Below are 18,816 nucleotides of genomic sequence, written 5' to 3'. Positions count from 1 at the left end.
TTCATAGCAATATAACTCTTGGGGGGCAGAGCGCCTTAGCTACAGAGACTCCATCTTGTGTATAGTCTCCATCTGGTACTAAGCTAGATTCCCACAAACAGCTCCAATTCCTAAAACAGCTCCAGAGTCAAATGTTCCTGATGCATCTAACCATAACGCCTCACCCTATGCTTTGTTGGTTGCCACCCAGCCGGGGCCACGACCTAGCAGCAGCTGAATGAGCTCTGACTGGCTTGAGTTAGGCCAAGCTATCAAGAAGCCATTTGAGACACCTGACATAGATGCCCACTTAAGATACCAGGAGTGATTCCCCTTAAGATACCAGGAGTGATTCCCCTTAAGATACCAGGAGTGATTCCCCTTAAGATACCAGGAGTGATTCCCACTTAAGATACCAGGAGTGATTCCCCTTAAGATGCCAAGAGTGATTCCCCTTAAGATGCCAGGTGTGATTCCCCTTAAGATGCCAGGAGTGAAATACGTTGGAACATACAGTGTATCTGATTGGATGCCTCAACCTCCAATCTTATTTATGGGCTTTTTTTGGTTTTTGCTTTAAAAAGTTGCCCTGTTCCACCCCTGTGACATGGTTTGGTTTTCATAGTGGATTATTTCCCAAATCCTCAAACTCCAATGGCCCTAAAAGAGAAGTCAGAACCAGGGCCTGGGTATTGCTGTGAGAGGCCAGACCATGCTTTTGTTAGGAGGAATATGGACTTTAGGATTTTGGATCCAGAAAGCAGTTGAATGCTTTAAGCGGAGCTTAATGAGCCATCCTAGCAGGAGCATGGAACACAGTAGGGTGGTTTGAACTGTGGGGCCCAGCTCACCTGGCTCCAGAGAGAATAATACTAGTATGTGGGCTAGAGACCATGCTTGTGATATTTTAGTGAAGACTGCAGCTGCTTTCTGCCATTGTCCAAAAATCTGCCTGTTGCTAAACCAAAAAGTTAGGGATCAATAGCTTTGGCAGAGATTTCAAAATAGCCTGTGTGGTCATTAGTGGCCACTCTTATGCAGATCTATAATGAAAAGGAGGAAGCTGAGCAAGAAAAAACACAAAATGTAGTTTGAGGAGAAAAGGGGCATGAAGAAGTGTAATGGTCCTTGTGATCAAGAAGATAAAAACTTTAAACCTCCTAAAGTTTAAGAAGCATGATCCTAAATCTAATAAAGGGAGTGGTGACCTCAGGGCAATGCTAAATATGAAATATGTGCCACACAACACATATGCTATGAGATTTACAGCAGAAAGGATGAAAGGGGACAGGGAAGAGGGGAGGGGAGGGCTGCCCCAGGGGGAAACTCAGAAACACAAGGGGAAAAGCAGGGAGGCAGAGGCAGCAAAGAAAGAGAGAGAAGGTAACAGGTCAACCCTTTTTATATCCTGGGCCCCTCGCATACCTAGTGGCAGGCAGCTGATGTCAGAGGTTGCTAAGCAACCCAGGGGACAGGCTGCTTATATGCCAACAGGCAAGACTGTACCCAATTAAACTTCCAACTTGTGAAAAGGAATTAAAGAAAAGTTTAGGGCCAGGCATAGTGGCACACACCTTTAGTTCTGGTACTCGGGAGGCAGAGGCAAACAGATCTCTGAGTTCAAGGCCATCCAGATCTACAGATCAAGTTCCAGGACAGCCAAACTGAGGCAGTAAAGGAAACCATGGACAACAGAAAGCTGATGAGGATGTATTTGAACAAGGTGGCCATGTTCCAGGCCCAGCAAGCAGCAAAGCAACAGAACCTGGCAATAAAACCTTAACTAAGACAAAGATACAGGTGATTAAAATGCTATAGGGATCTGTAATAGCTCAACAAAACCAAACAATGAAAATCAAGATATTATTACAACAAATATGGAATTAAAAATGTGGAATTTAAAAATGTGAAATTCCACGAAGTTGATAATTGCACCCAACTCAATGATTAAAAAAAAAATAATCAGGCAGATTAAATTAGCCACAGTAGAAGGGTCAGATCCCAGAGCGCTCACCAAGTAGCCATATTCTTCTTTGTATTCAGTAGCATAAACCTTGATTTTTCAGTAACTCTAATAACTGTATTTCTATTTTAACAATAAAAAGATGCCACAATAGTCTAAAGCTAAGTCTAAGAAATATGAATCAACTTTAAAATCAATGAACTAAACGTGCAGACCCATACAATCTCCTCAAGTTACGACCTGATGCTGTGGCTTACTTGTGGCCTATCGATTTAAGGAATGAGGTAATGCTTTACAAAGCTTCAGGCCACAGAGACAAGGCTTGGGAGGGTGGGAGCACACCAGCATGAGTTTAAACAAGTTTAAGCACCAGTGAGCTTGGTTTAATTGCCACTACCGGCACGCATCAGATTAAAGACACCTGCAATCTCAAACCATCAATTCTGTAGACCACAAAAAGGGTTACATGAAACGAACATAAATTTGAAAAGAGATATTTTAAATAATGAACTCAGCCATTTACCGCTATTTCAGCATAAAAGCTAAGAAATGATCTAGGCTTTCTGGAACATTGTATCCACCGCACAGGAGCACTGTGCCAGGTGGGAACAAAGGGAAGGTTGGTGCGACCAGTGTCTGCCAGAGGAAATCGGGAGTTGGTATCTTCCTAAATAAATCTTAAATTCGTATGCTGTCCATACTCACAGCAAAAGCGCCACAGAGGCGATTTAGGCTTTTCCATCACTCGAGCTTACGTAGTGCTTTGTCCTTTTGAAAAACAGGATCAGAGAGTCATCAAACTCAAACACTCCTAGACCCTCCTTCCGTGTGTGTTCTCAGGGAACCAAAAACCAACCAAGTGGCGTTCCCATGCTTACCGGTCATTAGAGGTTATAATCTAGTGAATTAAACAAAAAACAAAACCCAAAAAAACAGCTACCGTCTCCACCGTTAAAGCGCGCCTTTCACAGCCCACCTTTGACGACGTGCTGCAGTTTCGCAAATCAAAACAAAAGAGAACAAAAGGGATCCTCTTGGCCACGGTGGCGCCCAGAGCCCTTAGAAAATGGCCTTTTCCCGGGGACTGTTTTTGCCCTAACTGAGCAGGTGTGGGAGGATCTGTCAACTAGTGCCACTTAGGCGACACGGGCGGCGGGGCGGGGAGCCTCCCTCTGACAGCTGCAGATCTCACCGCACCGTAACCGCCCGCAAACCGAAAGCTCCCCGACCCGCTGCGCGACGACCCCCCGCAGGAGTCCCCGCCGAATGGGCCTCGGAAGCCCCGTGGCGGAGCAGGCCTGCAAGCCGCCAAGACGCCAGGCCCGGCCGGCCCACCCTGCCCCGCGGCCTTCTGCACCGCACCGGCCGCACCTGCTTCCTCATGTTGTTCATGACGCCCATGAAACCAGCCAGCAGCTTGGCTTCTTCCCGAGCCGCGAGTTTCTTCTCCGTTTTCTTCTTGCTACTCTTCTCCACGCCGGAGGTGGCCATCCTCCTCTTGCCCTCCGCGCGCTCACGGCGAGGGTTTGCCCGCCACCCGCGGCCGTCGGGAGCACGGCTTCGGCTGCGGAGTGCGGGGAACTGCGGGAGCGCCAAGGGGGGTCGGGGCGCCGCAGACGAGCGCTGGCGAGGTGGAGACAGCTCGGCCACGGTTGCGGGCTACCAGAGTCCCTGGCATGCGCACTGCTCGGGAGGAGGTGGGGGAGCTTTGAGGAGTAGGAGGGGGCGTGGCCGTGCGTCACAGCCCCGCGACACCCGAGCAACGGGCTGCGTCGCGCCCTGCGTGGGTACCTCCACTGGCTAGGGCGGCCTGATCCGAGGTCACGTGTGCCTTTCTTCCGCCAAAGGCACAGTTCCCGGGTTTAGATTTCGTGATGACCAATCTTAGCTGATTGTATGATAGAACATACCAAGCCATCTCCCCGTGCCATAAGCTCCTCGAGAACAGGGTCAGAGTGGGCCATATTGAAGGTGCTCAGTAACTGTTCAATGAAAATGGCACGCTGCAAGACAAAAGCTCATTTATGCCAAGCACAAGAATGACTTGTTTGGGATTCAGAAAGCCAGAGCCCAGTTCAATCGATGACTCCTTAGCGCGACATCCTGCCTGGTTAATAGGCCAAAGCCTTTAATCCCAGCACTTGGAGTCAAAGGCAGGCTCTGCTTCCCACGGAGCTCTACTGGGACACTGAACTCAATCCTAGAACTCAGGGAAACGAGTTTCATAACTAGAGTTTTTTATTTTGCTGTTTAGGAATATACAGGACTGTCTGAAACTGTTATTTCTAATAAAACTTTGAACATAGCCTCAGGCTTCTACTTAGATGTCTGAAGGACTATGTTTTATGTAAAATGATCTAGACTGTTGTTGGTATAAAACAATAACCATTTTAAAGAAAAATGAATTATTCTAAGCCATATAGGAACATCTATGGCCTAAAAAAAGGGATTCAACGTATCCTGGATGATATGTGTCATGTAAAAGAGATTATATCAAAGTTCATAGTGCCCAGAAAAAGGAAAGGAAAAAAAAAAAAAATCAAGGCAGTTGCCAAACACACTGATGCCAAACACATCAGGTTGGTGGACTACAGCACAGTGGGAAAATTCCTTGTATAGGCTTTAGACTTTTTTTAAAAAATGAACTTTGTTTTGGTGTTGTCAAATTTAAATTTTATCTGTATGGGTGTTTTGGTCTATGTGTCTGGGTATGTGCCATTTAACTGCAGTGCCCATGACGGCCAGAAGAGAGCGCTGATCCTCCATAACTGAAGTTAGAGAGATTTGTGAGCCTCCACTTGGGTGCTGGGAGTTGAATCCAGGTCCTCTGGAAGAACAGCCGGTCCTCTTTAGCATTAGGCCATCTCTCCAGCCCCCTTTCAGTATTAAGGGGGAAAAAAGATTATTTAAAATGGTTTTAAATGTAAATATATTTTGATCATATTCTTCCCCTCCCTCGAGTCCTTCTGAGATCTCTCACCCAGCCAACTCCCCCAAGTTTAAGTCCTTTCTTAAACAAACAAACCCCTTTACTGTAACAAGATCCCAAAGACCAAGAAAACAAAATAAAACAGCACTCAAAAAGAAAAAAAGAAGCCCATGCCAACTGTAACCAAATAAAAGCACACCAAAAAACCCATGAGTCCATTATGTGTTTGTCAGCTCCTCCTGACCGTGGAGTGGCCTGCATTGGAGTGTCATACACAGTGTCGCCCCCTTGGGGAAAAATTGATTTTCCCTCTCCCAGTGGATATAAATAACAGTTCAGTTCTTATCTCTACCCTAGTAGCTTGGTTTTCAGTCATTCTTTTTTTTTTTTTTAATATAACAGAATAAGATATAGTAAGATATAAAGGAATTTTAATTCAGAATATGGCTGCTCTGGCAAGAGATGACATCCAAAGACCCGTCTAGGTCTCTGTGAACCAACTGAAATACAAACACACTTGAGTTCAAGGCTGGTCTGGTATAGAGCAAGTTTCAGGTAAAGGAAAATTTAGGTCCAGGCATGGTGGTAAATGCCTTTAATCTCAAACAATGAGGGCAAAGTGAGTTTGTAGAAGGAAGCACCCGTGTTTGAAAGTGATGTCTATTGAGTGGCAGAAAAAGTGATAAATCAGAGGAAGATTTGACAGAATAGGATACATTCAACTCTCAGGAGAAGAAAAGAAGAAAGGGAAGCTACTTAAGGAGCAATGCAGAGCAAAAGAGAGAGAGGGAGAGAGAAAGAGAGAGAGAGAGAGAGAGAGAGAGGAGGGGGGAGGAGAAGGGGAGGGAGGGAGGGAGGGAAAGAGAGAGGGAGCAGGAGGAAGAAAGAGGGAAAGAGCAGCCAGGTTGGAGAGAGAGAGAGAGAGAGAGAGAGAGAGAGAGAGAGAGAGAGAGAGAACTCAGGTAAAGACTGAATGAGCCAGAGAATGAGGAGGCAGAAGATAAGAGCAGATTGCTAGAGTTAGTTTGAGCCAAAGCAGAGCAATTCAGAGGCTGAGAGAAAAGCCAGATTAAATAAATCAGCTGGGAGAGGAGTTTGAGCCAGAACATCTGAGCTGAACTAGCCAGCTATGAGCTCAGGAAGAACAAGAAAGGATGAGTTTACAAAGCAGTAATCCTTAGAGGCTGAAAGACATTCTAGACCTAGGTTAGATTATATGGAGGCTAGACTTCCAGGACTAGGCCTAGGTTAACAGACAGAGCCAGTAATCTGGGCGTGGGGAGCAGGGAACCAACTGAAAAAGGCAAAAGTTCCTTTTACAGTAAAATAAAACCCACCCTGCAGATCTAAAGCTTCAGGATTTCCATGACACAGGGCAGCAACAGGATATTCGAGAGGAGTCCCAGTGGGGATGCAGTATTGACGGTGTAGCAGAAGCCAGACCTCATTGCTGTAGGCATAATGTTATTGTGTAATTGAAATACTGATTTCTGTACCCCACATATCTGGTTGCAATCCTGTGCCCTAATTATCCCCTGATATGCCAATAAAGCCACTTATAGCCAATCACTAAGCATGGGGGAGAATAGGGCTGGACAATTTGCCAGTCAGGGGAGGAGGAAGTAGGCAATTCAGCAATAGACAGAGGTCCAGGAAACATCAGGAAAGGGGAGCTGGAGCAGGAAAGCTTCAAAGTGCAAGTATTGCTGGGATGCATGCTGGGAGGAAGCCAAATTAGCTTAGAGGGTTAAGAATAGAGTAATCACTGCTCAGTTATTGTGCTGTGAAGCTTGTTATTAAATGAATATAAAAGAATTTCATTTATTTGTGTGATAGCAGAGTTAAGGAAGACCCTAAGAGAAACAAATGCCCGGGCCCGCCGGGGTTCGACTAATGCTCGGGAGGAGAATTTTCCTGTATGGAGACAGAACACTGGACAGGAAGAAGGGGGCAAGTCTGCATTCTGATCAAACCCCGTTTACTGAAAATTTTCACAGAGTTTATATAGGCACAGAGGCATGGGTATTTGCGTAAGCAAGGGTTGCTATGGATACCTAACTCTGGAATGCTCCAGCAGGTAGGTATCTACCTTTACAGCTGCTATAATTGCAGGAGAGAAATTCTAGGAAAGTCGTGAAGGATCTGGTTAGTCAGGAAAAAGCTCCTGGATCTGTTGCTCTCGGGCAGCTGGCCCTTAATCTGATCTTATCAGTAGTTCCACCGGAAAAGGAGTAGCTCGGGGGTTTGGAATGACCAGCCCCCACAATAAACCACAACAGGTGTCTAACTGCCGACCTACGACAAGGTCAGCTAGTTTCTGGTGAATGGCAGACTTCTGGAGAAATAGGAACCTAGGTTCTGACAAGATGGCTGAACATTGGCCATGTAGCCCGTCCCCAACAAACAAATACAGTTTTATTAAAATAACTCTAACAAGCCGGCATGGTGGTGCATGCCTGTAATCCCAGCACTCTGGAGGCAGAGGCAGGCAGATCCCTGTGAGTTCAAGGCCAGCCTAGTCTACAAAGCGAGTCCGGGGCTGCCAAGGCTAACACAGAGAGACCCTGTCTCAAAAAACCAATAATAGCAATAACAACCACCACAACAACAATAATAATAACTCTAATACACTGCAATGAACATTTGCAAGTAAAGATGTGTGGGGAAAGGATATACTGTGTGACACACCATGACACACTACAACTTCCATGATGAGATGTTTTTATGCTTTGTTTTCTTTCTTTTTAATTTTTCGTTTTCTTTGAAGGAGGCTGCAAGGGCAGAGGGTGGATACAAAAGGCAATGAGTGGGACTAGGGTGCATGATGTAAAATTCACAAAGAATCAATAACATTTAAAAAAAATGCTAAAAACCCCAAAGTGCTTAGTATTGCTTTGCTGAGTTAGTATCAATTAGAATTATTCAACCAATAATTTCCCCAAATGTGTGCACCAAAATGCTAATATCATAAGCCTTCTCCTTTCCCCATCCTTCTGGAGTTGGATCCCTGGCAACACACCTGCACAACTGGTATGTGTCTAACTGGGCTTGGCCAACCCTGCCCCGCCCCTTCCTGCTTGTAGTTCTCACAGTAACGGTGCAACGCAACATCCTGACACAGGGAAGTAATGTTTACAACAGTTCTGGTTATGTCCTCCTTGCCCCAGAATAGGGTGACCTACAGGGCTTGATCCTAGGACCCCAGCAATATCTAGATCATAAATAAATCCTACAGCAGAGTGATGTAAGGGAAGGTTTGGTTTCTTTGTAAACTCGGTTATGTTATGTAAATATGTTTTTGCTTTAATCCTAAGTGAGCGATTTTAGTTTGGACTTCAGTTTATTGGCAGATGATGGTTGCCTCGTGCAGGGGCTTGATCTTCTCCAGCTGGTAACAGCCTGCATCCTGCAGCACGGAGAGGGGCGTGGTCTAGGACTCTGCGGAAGATAAACAGGAGAGTTGAAAGACAGTGGGGGGGGGGGGGGAGGAGAGTTGAGAGCGGGGGCGGAGGGAGGTGGGGGCATGTGGTGGTGGCTTGTGGCGTGTAGCAGTTTGGAGAGACCAGAGACGGATGGTGTGGCGGCTTGGAAATAGACGGAGGGAAACATTTCAGCACGGTAGCTCAGAGGAGACTGCTTGCCTTTGCTGTTGACGGAGATCAGTATTGTCCTCAAAGAACCCAATTGACCCTAAACAGCTGAGAGAAGTAAAGGGTCTGCACCCCCTCTCCCTTACCTTTTCTCTCTTTCCCAGGGTTATAAAGGCTTGGTGGAAGGGAGGTAGAGGCTTCAATACCTCTAAATAAAAATAGTTTAAAAAAAAAAAAGAGTGTCTACAAGAGTGTTTTCGTAGTTTTCCCACCGTAATGGCATATGGCATATGGGGCAGGAACAGACGCGACACCATCTGCCTGGGCTGCTTCTCTGGGCCTCAGAGGAGACATGGCTCTTGGGCTGCTGTTTTTGCTGCCTGTCTGTAAGAAATAAATCTGCTTTTTTCTTTTTATAAAAATATATTTAAAAGATTTATTTTATTTTATGTGTATTAGTATTTTGCCTCCATGTAAGTATGTGCACCACGTGCCTGCCTAGTGCCCTCAAAGATTAGAAGGAGGCTTCAGAGTCCCTGGGACTGGAGTTAACAGATGGCTGCAAGCTCCATGTGGGTGCTGGAATTGACCCACGGTCTTCTGCAAGAGTAGTAAGTATTCTTAACCACGGAGCCAACTCTCCAGCCCAAATCTGCTTTTTCTGACCCCTTGCATGAATGGTCTGTCTCACTGGATTTATGCAAATGATAGCCTTTCCCAACAACTTTGGGACATATCTTTAAAAAAAAAAATCAGCTCCTTGGAGAAAATCCCACATGTATTTCAGGTTTGGAGTTTGGCAGTGCCTATTGCGTGAACCTATTTGATGTCGTTGCTGTCTGCTCCCTTTTGAAATATCAGCTCAGCTGCTCCTCATTTTTTTCCCCCATGAATTATCCATCCTGAATCCACCTGTGGTTTGGCTTGCTAAAGCTGAACTTAGTCTGTGGGGATTGGCCTCTTCCAGCCTCAGCTGTTGGACAAGGTTGCATGTAGAAAAAAAAAAAGCCAACTGGCAAACGAGTATATGGCATCAAGTTTTCTCTGGACTTTGAATAGATGGGTTTTGGTAACTTGCTGCTTTACAGTTCATCTAGGAGCAGGCACAAGGGGCTCAGCCACTCCTGTCTGGACCATGTATGTAAATAACCAGTGAAAGACAATAGAAATTGCAGGTAGGAAGTGGCCATGGGTGTTTTGGGAAACTGAGGACCAATAAAGTTGAAAATATATTTTACTGGTGCCCAGTGGATTATGTATTTGCAGCTCACACTGAGGTCCACATAATAAGCTCTTTCTAGCCCTTCTAAGGTAGGACTCTCACTGGGACTATCCTTATACCAGCTGCCCACCTGCTATGTAATCCAAAGGTTTGGGGCCAGAGATATTACCACAATGCCTTGCAGTGCTCACTGGGGGAAGTTTGAAACAAGTTTGATTGGCTAAGCCAGAAGCTGTTCTGCAGTAAATGCCTTAAATCATCAGATATACAGAAACTACAAGGCAGGAATTTGGCACTACGGTCAAGAGTGGAGGAAATAAAGTTTTCATGCTTATATTTTAAAATATAGCACATGGCTGGCTGTGGTGGCATACACATGTAATCCCAGTACTCAGGGAGGCAGAGGCAGGCAGATCTCTGTGAGTTTGAGGCCAGCCTGGTCTACAAAGTGAGCCCAAGACAGCTAAGGATACACAGAGAAATCCTGTTTTGAACTGCCCCCACCCCCTGCAGAAAACACAACAAACATAGTATATGACTCATAAGAATGAGCTCAACTTCTGGAATGGCAGAACAGGGCTCTGCAAACCCCTCCTTTGTAATACCAACAAGAGCACTGGAAAATTGTCAAAATTAACTTTTTAAGAATGCTAGAAATTAACTGAAGGCTTATAGCCACCAGGGAGTGTTTATTCAAGAAAAGTAGTTTAATCTCTGTAAAAAGACAATGAATCATTATATTTAAACTTTCAATAATCCCTCCGCCTGTCCCCAGATAACCTTATAAATCAACAACCCCACCAGCTGTGATAGCAATGCCACCACCAGCCTAGCAGCCATCGGAGGAGGCAGGGCAGGCGAAGAGCCCTGCTCCCCAAGCCCCCACCAAGGCCAGTTTCTGAAGAACTTCCAGAATTGGACCTGTGTCGGGTCCCAGCCCGCAGGGAAAAATTGAATCAGGGTTCACCTGAAAGAGGGAGTGGGGATCGAAAGTAGGATACAGAGACTCGAGAAATAACGAATCAAGTCAGGACAATTCTGATCAAGATTCCCTTTATTGCCGACTAGCAGGAACATATATAGAGCAAGGTCAATAGGATCTATTCTTATCTCACTCACCCTAGCGCGTGGGCAAGAATGCAATAGCCTAAATCACTCCCTGTAGAACTTCCTAGTTCTCTGAGTAGTTCCCTGTAAGAACTTCCTAGATCCTCTGGGTGGTTCCGAGTTGAGACTTCTCTACTTCTTTCAAAGGTAAATAGTCCAAGGATAGCCTAGAACACAAGACCTCATGGTGAGGTAAAGGTCAGCAACTTGAAGGTCACAGCATACAGCCTAAGCACAGGATTTCTGACATGGCAGAATTTGGCATGGGTCCCCACAGACCTGCCTAGCAGCTTGCCTAAAAATGTCCATGTCAGGGCTTGTCTTTAGTTGACTTGACTTAGAGCTTGTTGGCACAAATAACCCATCAGCAAGACATTTGATAAAAACAAGTGGCGTTCTCTTTTGAGTTGTTGGCCAGCTCTGACTCCCACAACATACAACCTCTTGCTATTGCCCCTGGTTACTCCCCTCTCCCCAGAGGTGTAAGCTAAGGCAGTCCTGTTGCTGAAGACACCATGTACTTCAGATATAGGCACAAAGGCAGCTGAACTGGGACCGACCTGGATGTCCCACCCCTGTGGGCATTCATGGAACCAGAAGGCACCATGCTAGCTTGCAAAGGAAGAAGGAAACCAACAATCCTACCCAGCTATGATACCTCTGAACCATATCGACCAGGATGGCACAGTAGTTCTATGGGTGCAGTAGTGGCACACATGCCTTGGTAGTAAACAACTGCTTTCTAATGAGGGGGTCCCATGCCTGGTGCTGAAACCTAGCTAACTACTACTCAGTGTTAGTGGACCCATGGCTATTGGAGGAGAGTCTACAACACTACTAAACCAGCATCACCCCTAACAGTCTATAAACATGGGTCCTTATCCACAGCTAAGTGTAGCTTCAACCCTCATCAACCAACCTTCTCTTTGCAGCAAAGGGAAACTATTACAGAAACCACGACCCATCATTATGCAGATTTATGGAGCCTAGCCCCAAAGGTTACATCTACAAAACAGTGTCACACCAAAGGCTCAGGGAACAGTGCAGAAGAGGGGATTGACAATTGTGAAAGCTAGAGAATCAGGGACTTTTCTGTAAGATCATGTCTCCTAGCAACATCAGAAACTCTACCCGTGAAGTCTCACCCAAATGTGAGCTGAACAAGAATGACACCAATGAACAAGCCAAAGTGGGCCTCAACCCTACACAAAGAACTCCAGGCAGCTTAGAAAGCTGGGAGTGGGAAAGGTCATCCTCCCAGGGAAGAGCACACCGATGGTTTCATCAGTGTCAAATGGCCAGCCCTGAAAACACGCATACAAGTAACATTATATGGACTCAGCAGGTTATATTTAGGAATATGCATGTATATACAAATACATATTTGCATGTCATCAGGGAAATTAAATATAAAGCTGTAATAAGATACTACTTCATACCTCTCAGATATTTCTATCTTTGAAAGACTCACCACACCAGGTATTGGTGAAGTTGTGGAAGAGCTCAACTTGTATAGTAGTGGGTATGTGAAACAAATACCTACCTTGGAAACCAGTTTGGCCATTGCTTAAAGTTGACCATCAGCTTGCTATATGAACTGGCCATTCTACTTCTAGATGTTCAAGGAAATAAAGATGTATGTTCTAGTGAAGGCTTATATAAAAAACCATCTGTGTGCTAGAAGGAGGGCTGAAGCCCAGATTGCCGCACAATCCAAAACTCTTAGAGCACTGACATGGCACCATAGGTCTATATTAGGGGTGTCCAACTGTCTGGCTTCTCTGGATCAAGTTGGGTGAAAAAAGAATTGTCTTGGGCCACACGTAAAATACCTTCAAAATCTTTCTCTTTCTCTCTCTCTCTCTCTCTCTCTCTCTCTCTCTCTCTCTCTCTCTCTCTCTCTGTGTGTGAAGTTTTAAAATACTTAAAATTAAAATATTTTAAAGATGGTGTAAAAGTGCCTTTGGGCTATGTGTTTAAACTTGGATCCTGCAGGTAGTGATGGCACATGACTTTAATCCCAGCACTTGGGAGGCAGAGGCAGGTGGAACTCTGAGTTCTGAGTTCAAGGCCAGCCTGGTCTATAGAGTGAGTTCCAGGACAGCTGAGGCTACAAGGAGAAAACAAAAACAAACAAACAAACTTGGGTCCTATATCCAACACACACACATACATGAATATACACACAGATATTCCCAAATCTGAAACACTTCAAGTGCCAAGCCTTTCAGACATGGGATGCTCAACTTGTACCATGAAGCAAAAGAAATTAACTACGGATACTTATGACAGGTGAATGAAGATCATGATAGCACCCACAGCATCATTCTACTTAAATAAAGTGCTAAGCAATGCAAACTTATCTTTTTTTGTTGTTGTTGTTTGTTTGTTTGTTTTTTGAGACAGGGTTTCTCTTTGTAGCCTTGGCTGTCCTAGTCTGGTTTTGTAGACCAGGCTGTCCTCGAACTCACAGAGATCCGCCTGCCTCTGCCTCCCAAGTGCTGGGATTAAAGGCGTGTGCCACCACACCCGGCCTGCAAATTTATCTTTAATGATGGAAAACAAATCACTAGACTCTTGGGACACAGGTTGTGGACAATGACTGACAGGGAGGAAGGACTTAAAAGGAGCACAGGAGAGGATTTTGAATGACGGATACTCATTATCTTGACTGTAATGATAGTTTTGCCAATGCATGGCAAAAACAATCAAATCACACATTCCGAGTATATGTAATTTATTGTATGCCCTTTATACTTCAATTACGTTGTTTAAAATGAGGCCGTGGTGGCTTTTGCATATGTGACATGTGACACTTCATTATTTGAACAGCTCAGTACTTGTTTTAAAACATCTGAAGATTTAACTAACACATTTAAGCTGGTTTAAAAAAAAAAGTGTGGAGACACTGTGGTTAACATTACATTTTAAATTAGATTTGTTGGGGGGGGTTGTTTGCTAGTTTTACTTATGTATTTATATTACAGCAGGGTTTTATTTTGCAGCCCAGGCTCACCTCAAACTTAAAATTATCCTGCTTAACTTCTTAATTGCTGGGATTATATGTGATGCGATTATTTATTTCGAGAAACCCTGTCTCGAAAAAAAAAAAAGAAAAAAGAAAAAAAAAAGATAAGTTTGCATTGCTTATTTTATTTAAGCAATTAAATAACTCTTTATTATTATTATTATTTTTATTTTCCAAAACAGGGTTTCCCTGTGTAGCCTTGGCTGTCCTGGACTGCTTTGCAGACCAGGTTGGCCTCAAATTCACAGCAATCCACCTGCCTCTGCCTCCCTGAGGGCTGGGATTAATATAATTAACTTTTAAATGAAAGTTTTAATTTTATGTGTATGTGTGTTTTGCCTGCATGTATGTGCACTCCTTGCATGCCTGGGCCTACAAAGACCAGTAGAGGGTGTTGTATACCCTGTAACCAGAATTATAGAGGTTTGTAAGTTGCCATGTGAATTGCAGGAATTGAACTCTGGTCTTCTGGAAATAAAGCCAGTCACTGCTCTTAACCACTGAGCCATCTCTCCAGCCTATGATTAACTTTTATAAAGGGGGTTGGTTTTTGTTTTTTAAATCTATATCATCAGCGAAACAGTGGGCACTCAGAAACTATCAATATGAATAAGCAGAGAATGACTTTTTTAAACATTAAAGTCCTTAAAGGACTTGAACATCTCTCTTTATGTTTATTGGCTGCATGCACTATTCCTTCGTGTGGTGCCTGTCTGTCTTTGGTCATTTTCTTTTGGGGCCTTTTCTTTCTTGGTCTGTACACATTCTTTGTTGAGGTAGCTTTTAGCCAAATTGAGCGTGAGGTCATATGTATGCAAAAATGTTCAGTAGTCACTGCAGATGCAGGATTGGGCCTCCAAGGCAAGGAAAGCAAATGAACAAGAGCAAGTTAGTGAATCTGACTTAAAGGAATGAAAAGGAGGGTTGAGTGACCTGGAAAAAAATATGTCCTTGTGTAACCCTAAGAGACATACTTCCTTTTACTATCCAGTTTACTGTGGCATACACGCCTGCAGGAAGTCGGGGCTTTTCCAGAGGTTTCCTCTCAAATAAATACCAGAAGTCGTTGGGGTCCTGATGTTTGTCCAAGTGTCTGTCCTACTGTTTTTTGTTTTGTTTCACTTGTTTGTTTTGTTGTTGTTTTGTTTTGGTGGTTTTTTTGTTTGTTTTGTTTTGTTTTGTTTTGTTTTTTTGCTTTTGGCAAACTCAGTGTGCCCTCTCAAGACTACAGGACTCCACAGAGCTGCCTCCACACTGGAAATCTGGAATGTGCTGCTAAAGCAGTTGACCACGATGCCTGGCATACCGCCTTCTGAAACCCAAGCTGGCTGGAGACTGCCGTGCTCAGTCTTGTCTAATGAGTGTCTATGCAGTCGCCAACCACTGCTGAACCTGAGCCTCAGGGCTGCTGTCAAAATAGAGCGAGACAAACAGCTGTGGCATATGGGGGGCACATGGCTTAATTATTGCCACCATGGATACTGAGGATCTGATGCCAGGCACTAGTCACTCCTCGGTGTCCTCATGCTGTGGTTACATTCCCATATACATAAATATATATATATTTATGTGACCTGCACAATAGGATATTTTTTCTTCTTAAACAAATTTGCTCCCCTCCCTTCAATTCTATTAACTTAGACTCCACAAAATCTGAATCCATCACTGGTGCTAGGTAAACCTTCATGGAGAAGTGTTTTTGTTGGGGGCTGTTGTTGTTTTCCACTGTCCTCTTAACTGTTAAATGGCAGGGTCTGGTAACGGAATCCAATTGGTCTGATTTCATGCTTGCTTCTACTTCCTAGTGTCTGTCCTGTGTAAGGCTTGTGTGCTGGCTAGGCTTCTGTCAACTTGATACACGCTAGAGTCGTTCTGGAAGAGGGACTCTCCACTGAGAAAATGCCTGTAGGCAAGTCTGGAGTGTATTTCCTTAATTAGTGACTGATGTGACAGATCCAAATGCTGTGTGTTATGGGTCTGGTCATGTTAATTGTGAAGATAACACCTTGGAGGCGTTCCCTTCTTTCCCATGTTTCCTGCTTATCTATAGACTCCCCCCTCCACACTTAGCCTAACAAGACACAGCCTTGAATTTGAGAGGAGAGGAAGCCAGAAGTGGACTTGCCTCTGAGATTAATGGATTCACTCAACAACCACCATGTGCATTTTTTTTCTTGCATATCTCAAGTTCAAGGTTTTTTGAAGGAGAGGATTGCTTTGCTTTTCCTGGTCCTAAGGCTTCAGTGTAGGGAAGTGTGAGCCTTTACAGCCACACAATTCCCCGTGGCATTGAAGCCTCATGTAAGGCGTGAACGCTCTTTCACACAACACAGCAAGCCATTCTGTGGGCATGTTTCTATAATCCCAATGTGGAAGGTGGAGACAGAAGGGTCAGGAATTCAAGGTCATCCTTGGCTACATAGTGAGTTTGAGGTCATCTTGTCTCAAACACAAAAACCAGAAGCGAAAGTGGCAGTGTTTAGACAATTCAGATACCCTATTTTCCATGGTCACATCCAAATGTTATAATTCCTTTTTGTCACCTCCAATTAACATACAAATAAATATATTTACTCTTCCACCTTCATCTGATTCTTAAACTGAAAAACAAAGTAGTATAATTTAGTTAAAATCTCATCTAAAAAGATATGAGTATGTATGTTTGCTTGTGTGTGTCTCTGCGTGTGTGTGAGTGTGTGTGCACGAGCATGCACAACTTCTAAAGACAAAGACTTAGGAGTGACAAGCAGTATTTAAAATAACCTCAAAGAGTTGAAACCCAATGAGGTTGATCTGTTTCTCATAATTACATAACTGGCTGATTGCCAACTCACCTCATATACCAATTCACTTCAACCATACCTTGTGGAATTGAAATGCCAGTTTAGTTTAAGGGACAGCAGTGACAATAAATCATGGTACGAATGGGTTTCAGTCCAAGGCACTTAGCCCTGCCTCACATTTGCTTAGTGAGAGTAAATGTTGACTCCCTTCCCCCAAGTACTTAGTAGATGAGTATCTCACAGCCACCTTGATTCAAGTGCAAACATATTTATGTGACGCCTAGGTGGGCCAGTGTGAGAGACTGTAAGCATAACCTTTTCTCATTATATAAATTATCAAACTCCTCTGATTATTTTTCTCCCTTCAAAGTCATCGATTGGCAACAGGCTTAAAGAAAAGAGCGAGTGTCTACTGCCTTACACTCCCTGGCACAGGGGGCCCTTTCATGTGGATCCCATGGAACAACTCAGGATCTGAGGGAACTCTGAATAGTCAAGATCTACTTCTTGCTCTGGGATGCTTTCTAGGGTTGACTTCAGAAGCTCAGCAGGGAGAGTGCTCTGAGAGAGTCAGTGAAGGGCAGAGAGTACTTCCTGAGGAACACTGAAACTGGTGCCCAGAGTGAAAAATATCCCAGGGCTAAGTGCTCATCATACGCTAGTCACTGTGGGTAACATCTGTATTCACGGTCTCCACTAGTGAGGACAGCAAGTGCTGCATAGGGAATATTGCTAGCTCCATTTTGAGGGTAAAGAAACAGGTTTTGAGAGCTGAAGCAACTTGCCTTAGGACACAGAAAGTGGCAGGCAAGGCTGGGGATTTATCTCATGACAGACTTCACACCTATTACATGCGTGCGAAGCTCTGACTTGGATCCCAGCATCACATAAACTGAGTGCAGTGGTGCGTGCCTGTATTGAAGGTGGTTAGCCACATACAGAGTCTGAGGCGAGCCTGGGTCAGAGACAGTCTCAGAGAGGCGGCGGGGGTGGTGGTGCACAGCCATGTCACTGCTGCTCCAATCACAATAGCTAGTGAGTGAAGTCAGCCAAGTGGTCCATCAGCTGACAAATGAGTAGTGAAAACCTCGTATGTATGCACTGTATCCAGCTGTTTAGGGAAGCAAAATTGTGAATGATATAACTCAGCTCCCAAGTACAAACACTATATAGTTTCAGAGGTTTAGGCTCATTTGTTTAATTTGGAGTGCCTATGGAGCTCAGCAAACCAGAAAGGGTCTGTGAGAGGGGAGAGGAGAGGCCTTGGGGGTGGGGGGATAGTGGAACCCAGCTAACATGAACACAGAAGGATGTTGGGAGTGGAAAGAGGTGAATGATGATGGAAGGAGGGAAGGCTAATCAAAAGCAAGGCTGTCTGAAAAGGCCATATGGAAACCAACCACTTTGTGAGCTAATTAAAAATTACAACTAAAAAAAGGAGTTTGAGTGGAGGTGTCTTGGGTGGGTAGACAGGGCAGAAGCTAATTGGTAGTCTCCGCCGACAAAATGAACCAAATTAAAGTATAAAGGCAGGTTCACTGGGGGCAGCTTTCAGAGGGTTCACCGGTGCCAAGGTAGGAGGCCTGGGGAGCCATGCAGATGGGGAGATGGAAAGTGCATGTATAGAGAAAGAGGAGAGAGGAGAGAGAGAGAGAGAGAGAGGAACAGAAATGCCTAGATTATAGATTGAAGAGCCTTCAGGTGAGAGGAAGCCCAGCCTCTGGCCTGGAAAGTTCACTGTAGAGGGCAGGGTATGCCAGCCATGCCCTGGCACAGGTAGGGACTGAGGCATGCTGGGAGAACCTGGAGGCCAGGTCTGCTTTGGTATGTTGAATAGGCACCTCAGCCACTTGTGCTTGTCCCGGGTCTGAAACCCAACAGAAGCCATAAATGAGTCATTGAAAACCCCAGTGCCAGGTGTACGATGCTTCCAAATGAGATCTCTGCCCCAAACAGCACAGCATAATGGCATTGCCCCTGACCTGGAAATGTCCCTTCTGCTCGCCATCTTTCCTGGTCCTGGAGGATGTTATGTAGGCCACTTGGGGAGTCATGTTCAATGGCCTTACTCCGCAGTCAATCAAGCGTACTGCAGCATGGACCTTCTGGGCAAGCTCTGCCCACTGGTGCAATAGTAGCATGACTGTTATGGGGGTAGCGAGGGAAGATAATCACTTTCTGATTGGGTTTGAAGTCTGCTATGCAGGAGGAAGTT

At 44.8% G+C, this 18,816-nt stretch overlaps 1 protein-coding gene and 1 long non-coding RNA gene across 2 annotated transcripts in view; one reads left to right on the top strand and one right to left on the bottom strand.

Annotated features, from left to right (window-relative positions):
- The window catches only part of KLHL7 (kelch like family member 7), a 40,788-nt gene extending 37,124 nt beyond the window's left edge, over positions 1-3,664 (bottom strand). The window contains exon 1 of the mRNA XM_084787731.1: positions 3,314-3,664. Coding sequence (XP_084643857.1) covers positions 3,314-3,433 — 120 coding nt within the window. The 5' untranslated portion in view covers positions 3,434-3,664. The remainder of the gene's footprint in view (positions 1-3,313) is intronic.
- Positions 69-2,102, top strand: LOC311600725. The gene is made up of 2 exons (XR_014780339.1): positions 69-303; positions 377-2,102. It is a non-coding gene; the product is annotated as an uncharacterized lncRNA (long non-coding RNA).
- Positions 3,665-18,816: the final 15,152 nt, after the last annotated feature.

The sequence above is a fragment of the Acomys minous genome (genome assembly GCF_964271855.1).
Source record: "Acomys minous genome assembly, chromosome: 6".
NCBI classification, from domain to species: Eukaryota; Metazoa; Chordata; class Mammalia; order Rodentia; family Muridae; genus Acomys; species Acomys minous.
This window is presented reverse-complemented; position numbering and strand designations above follow the sequence as displayed.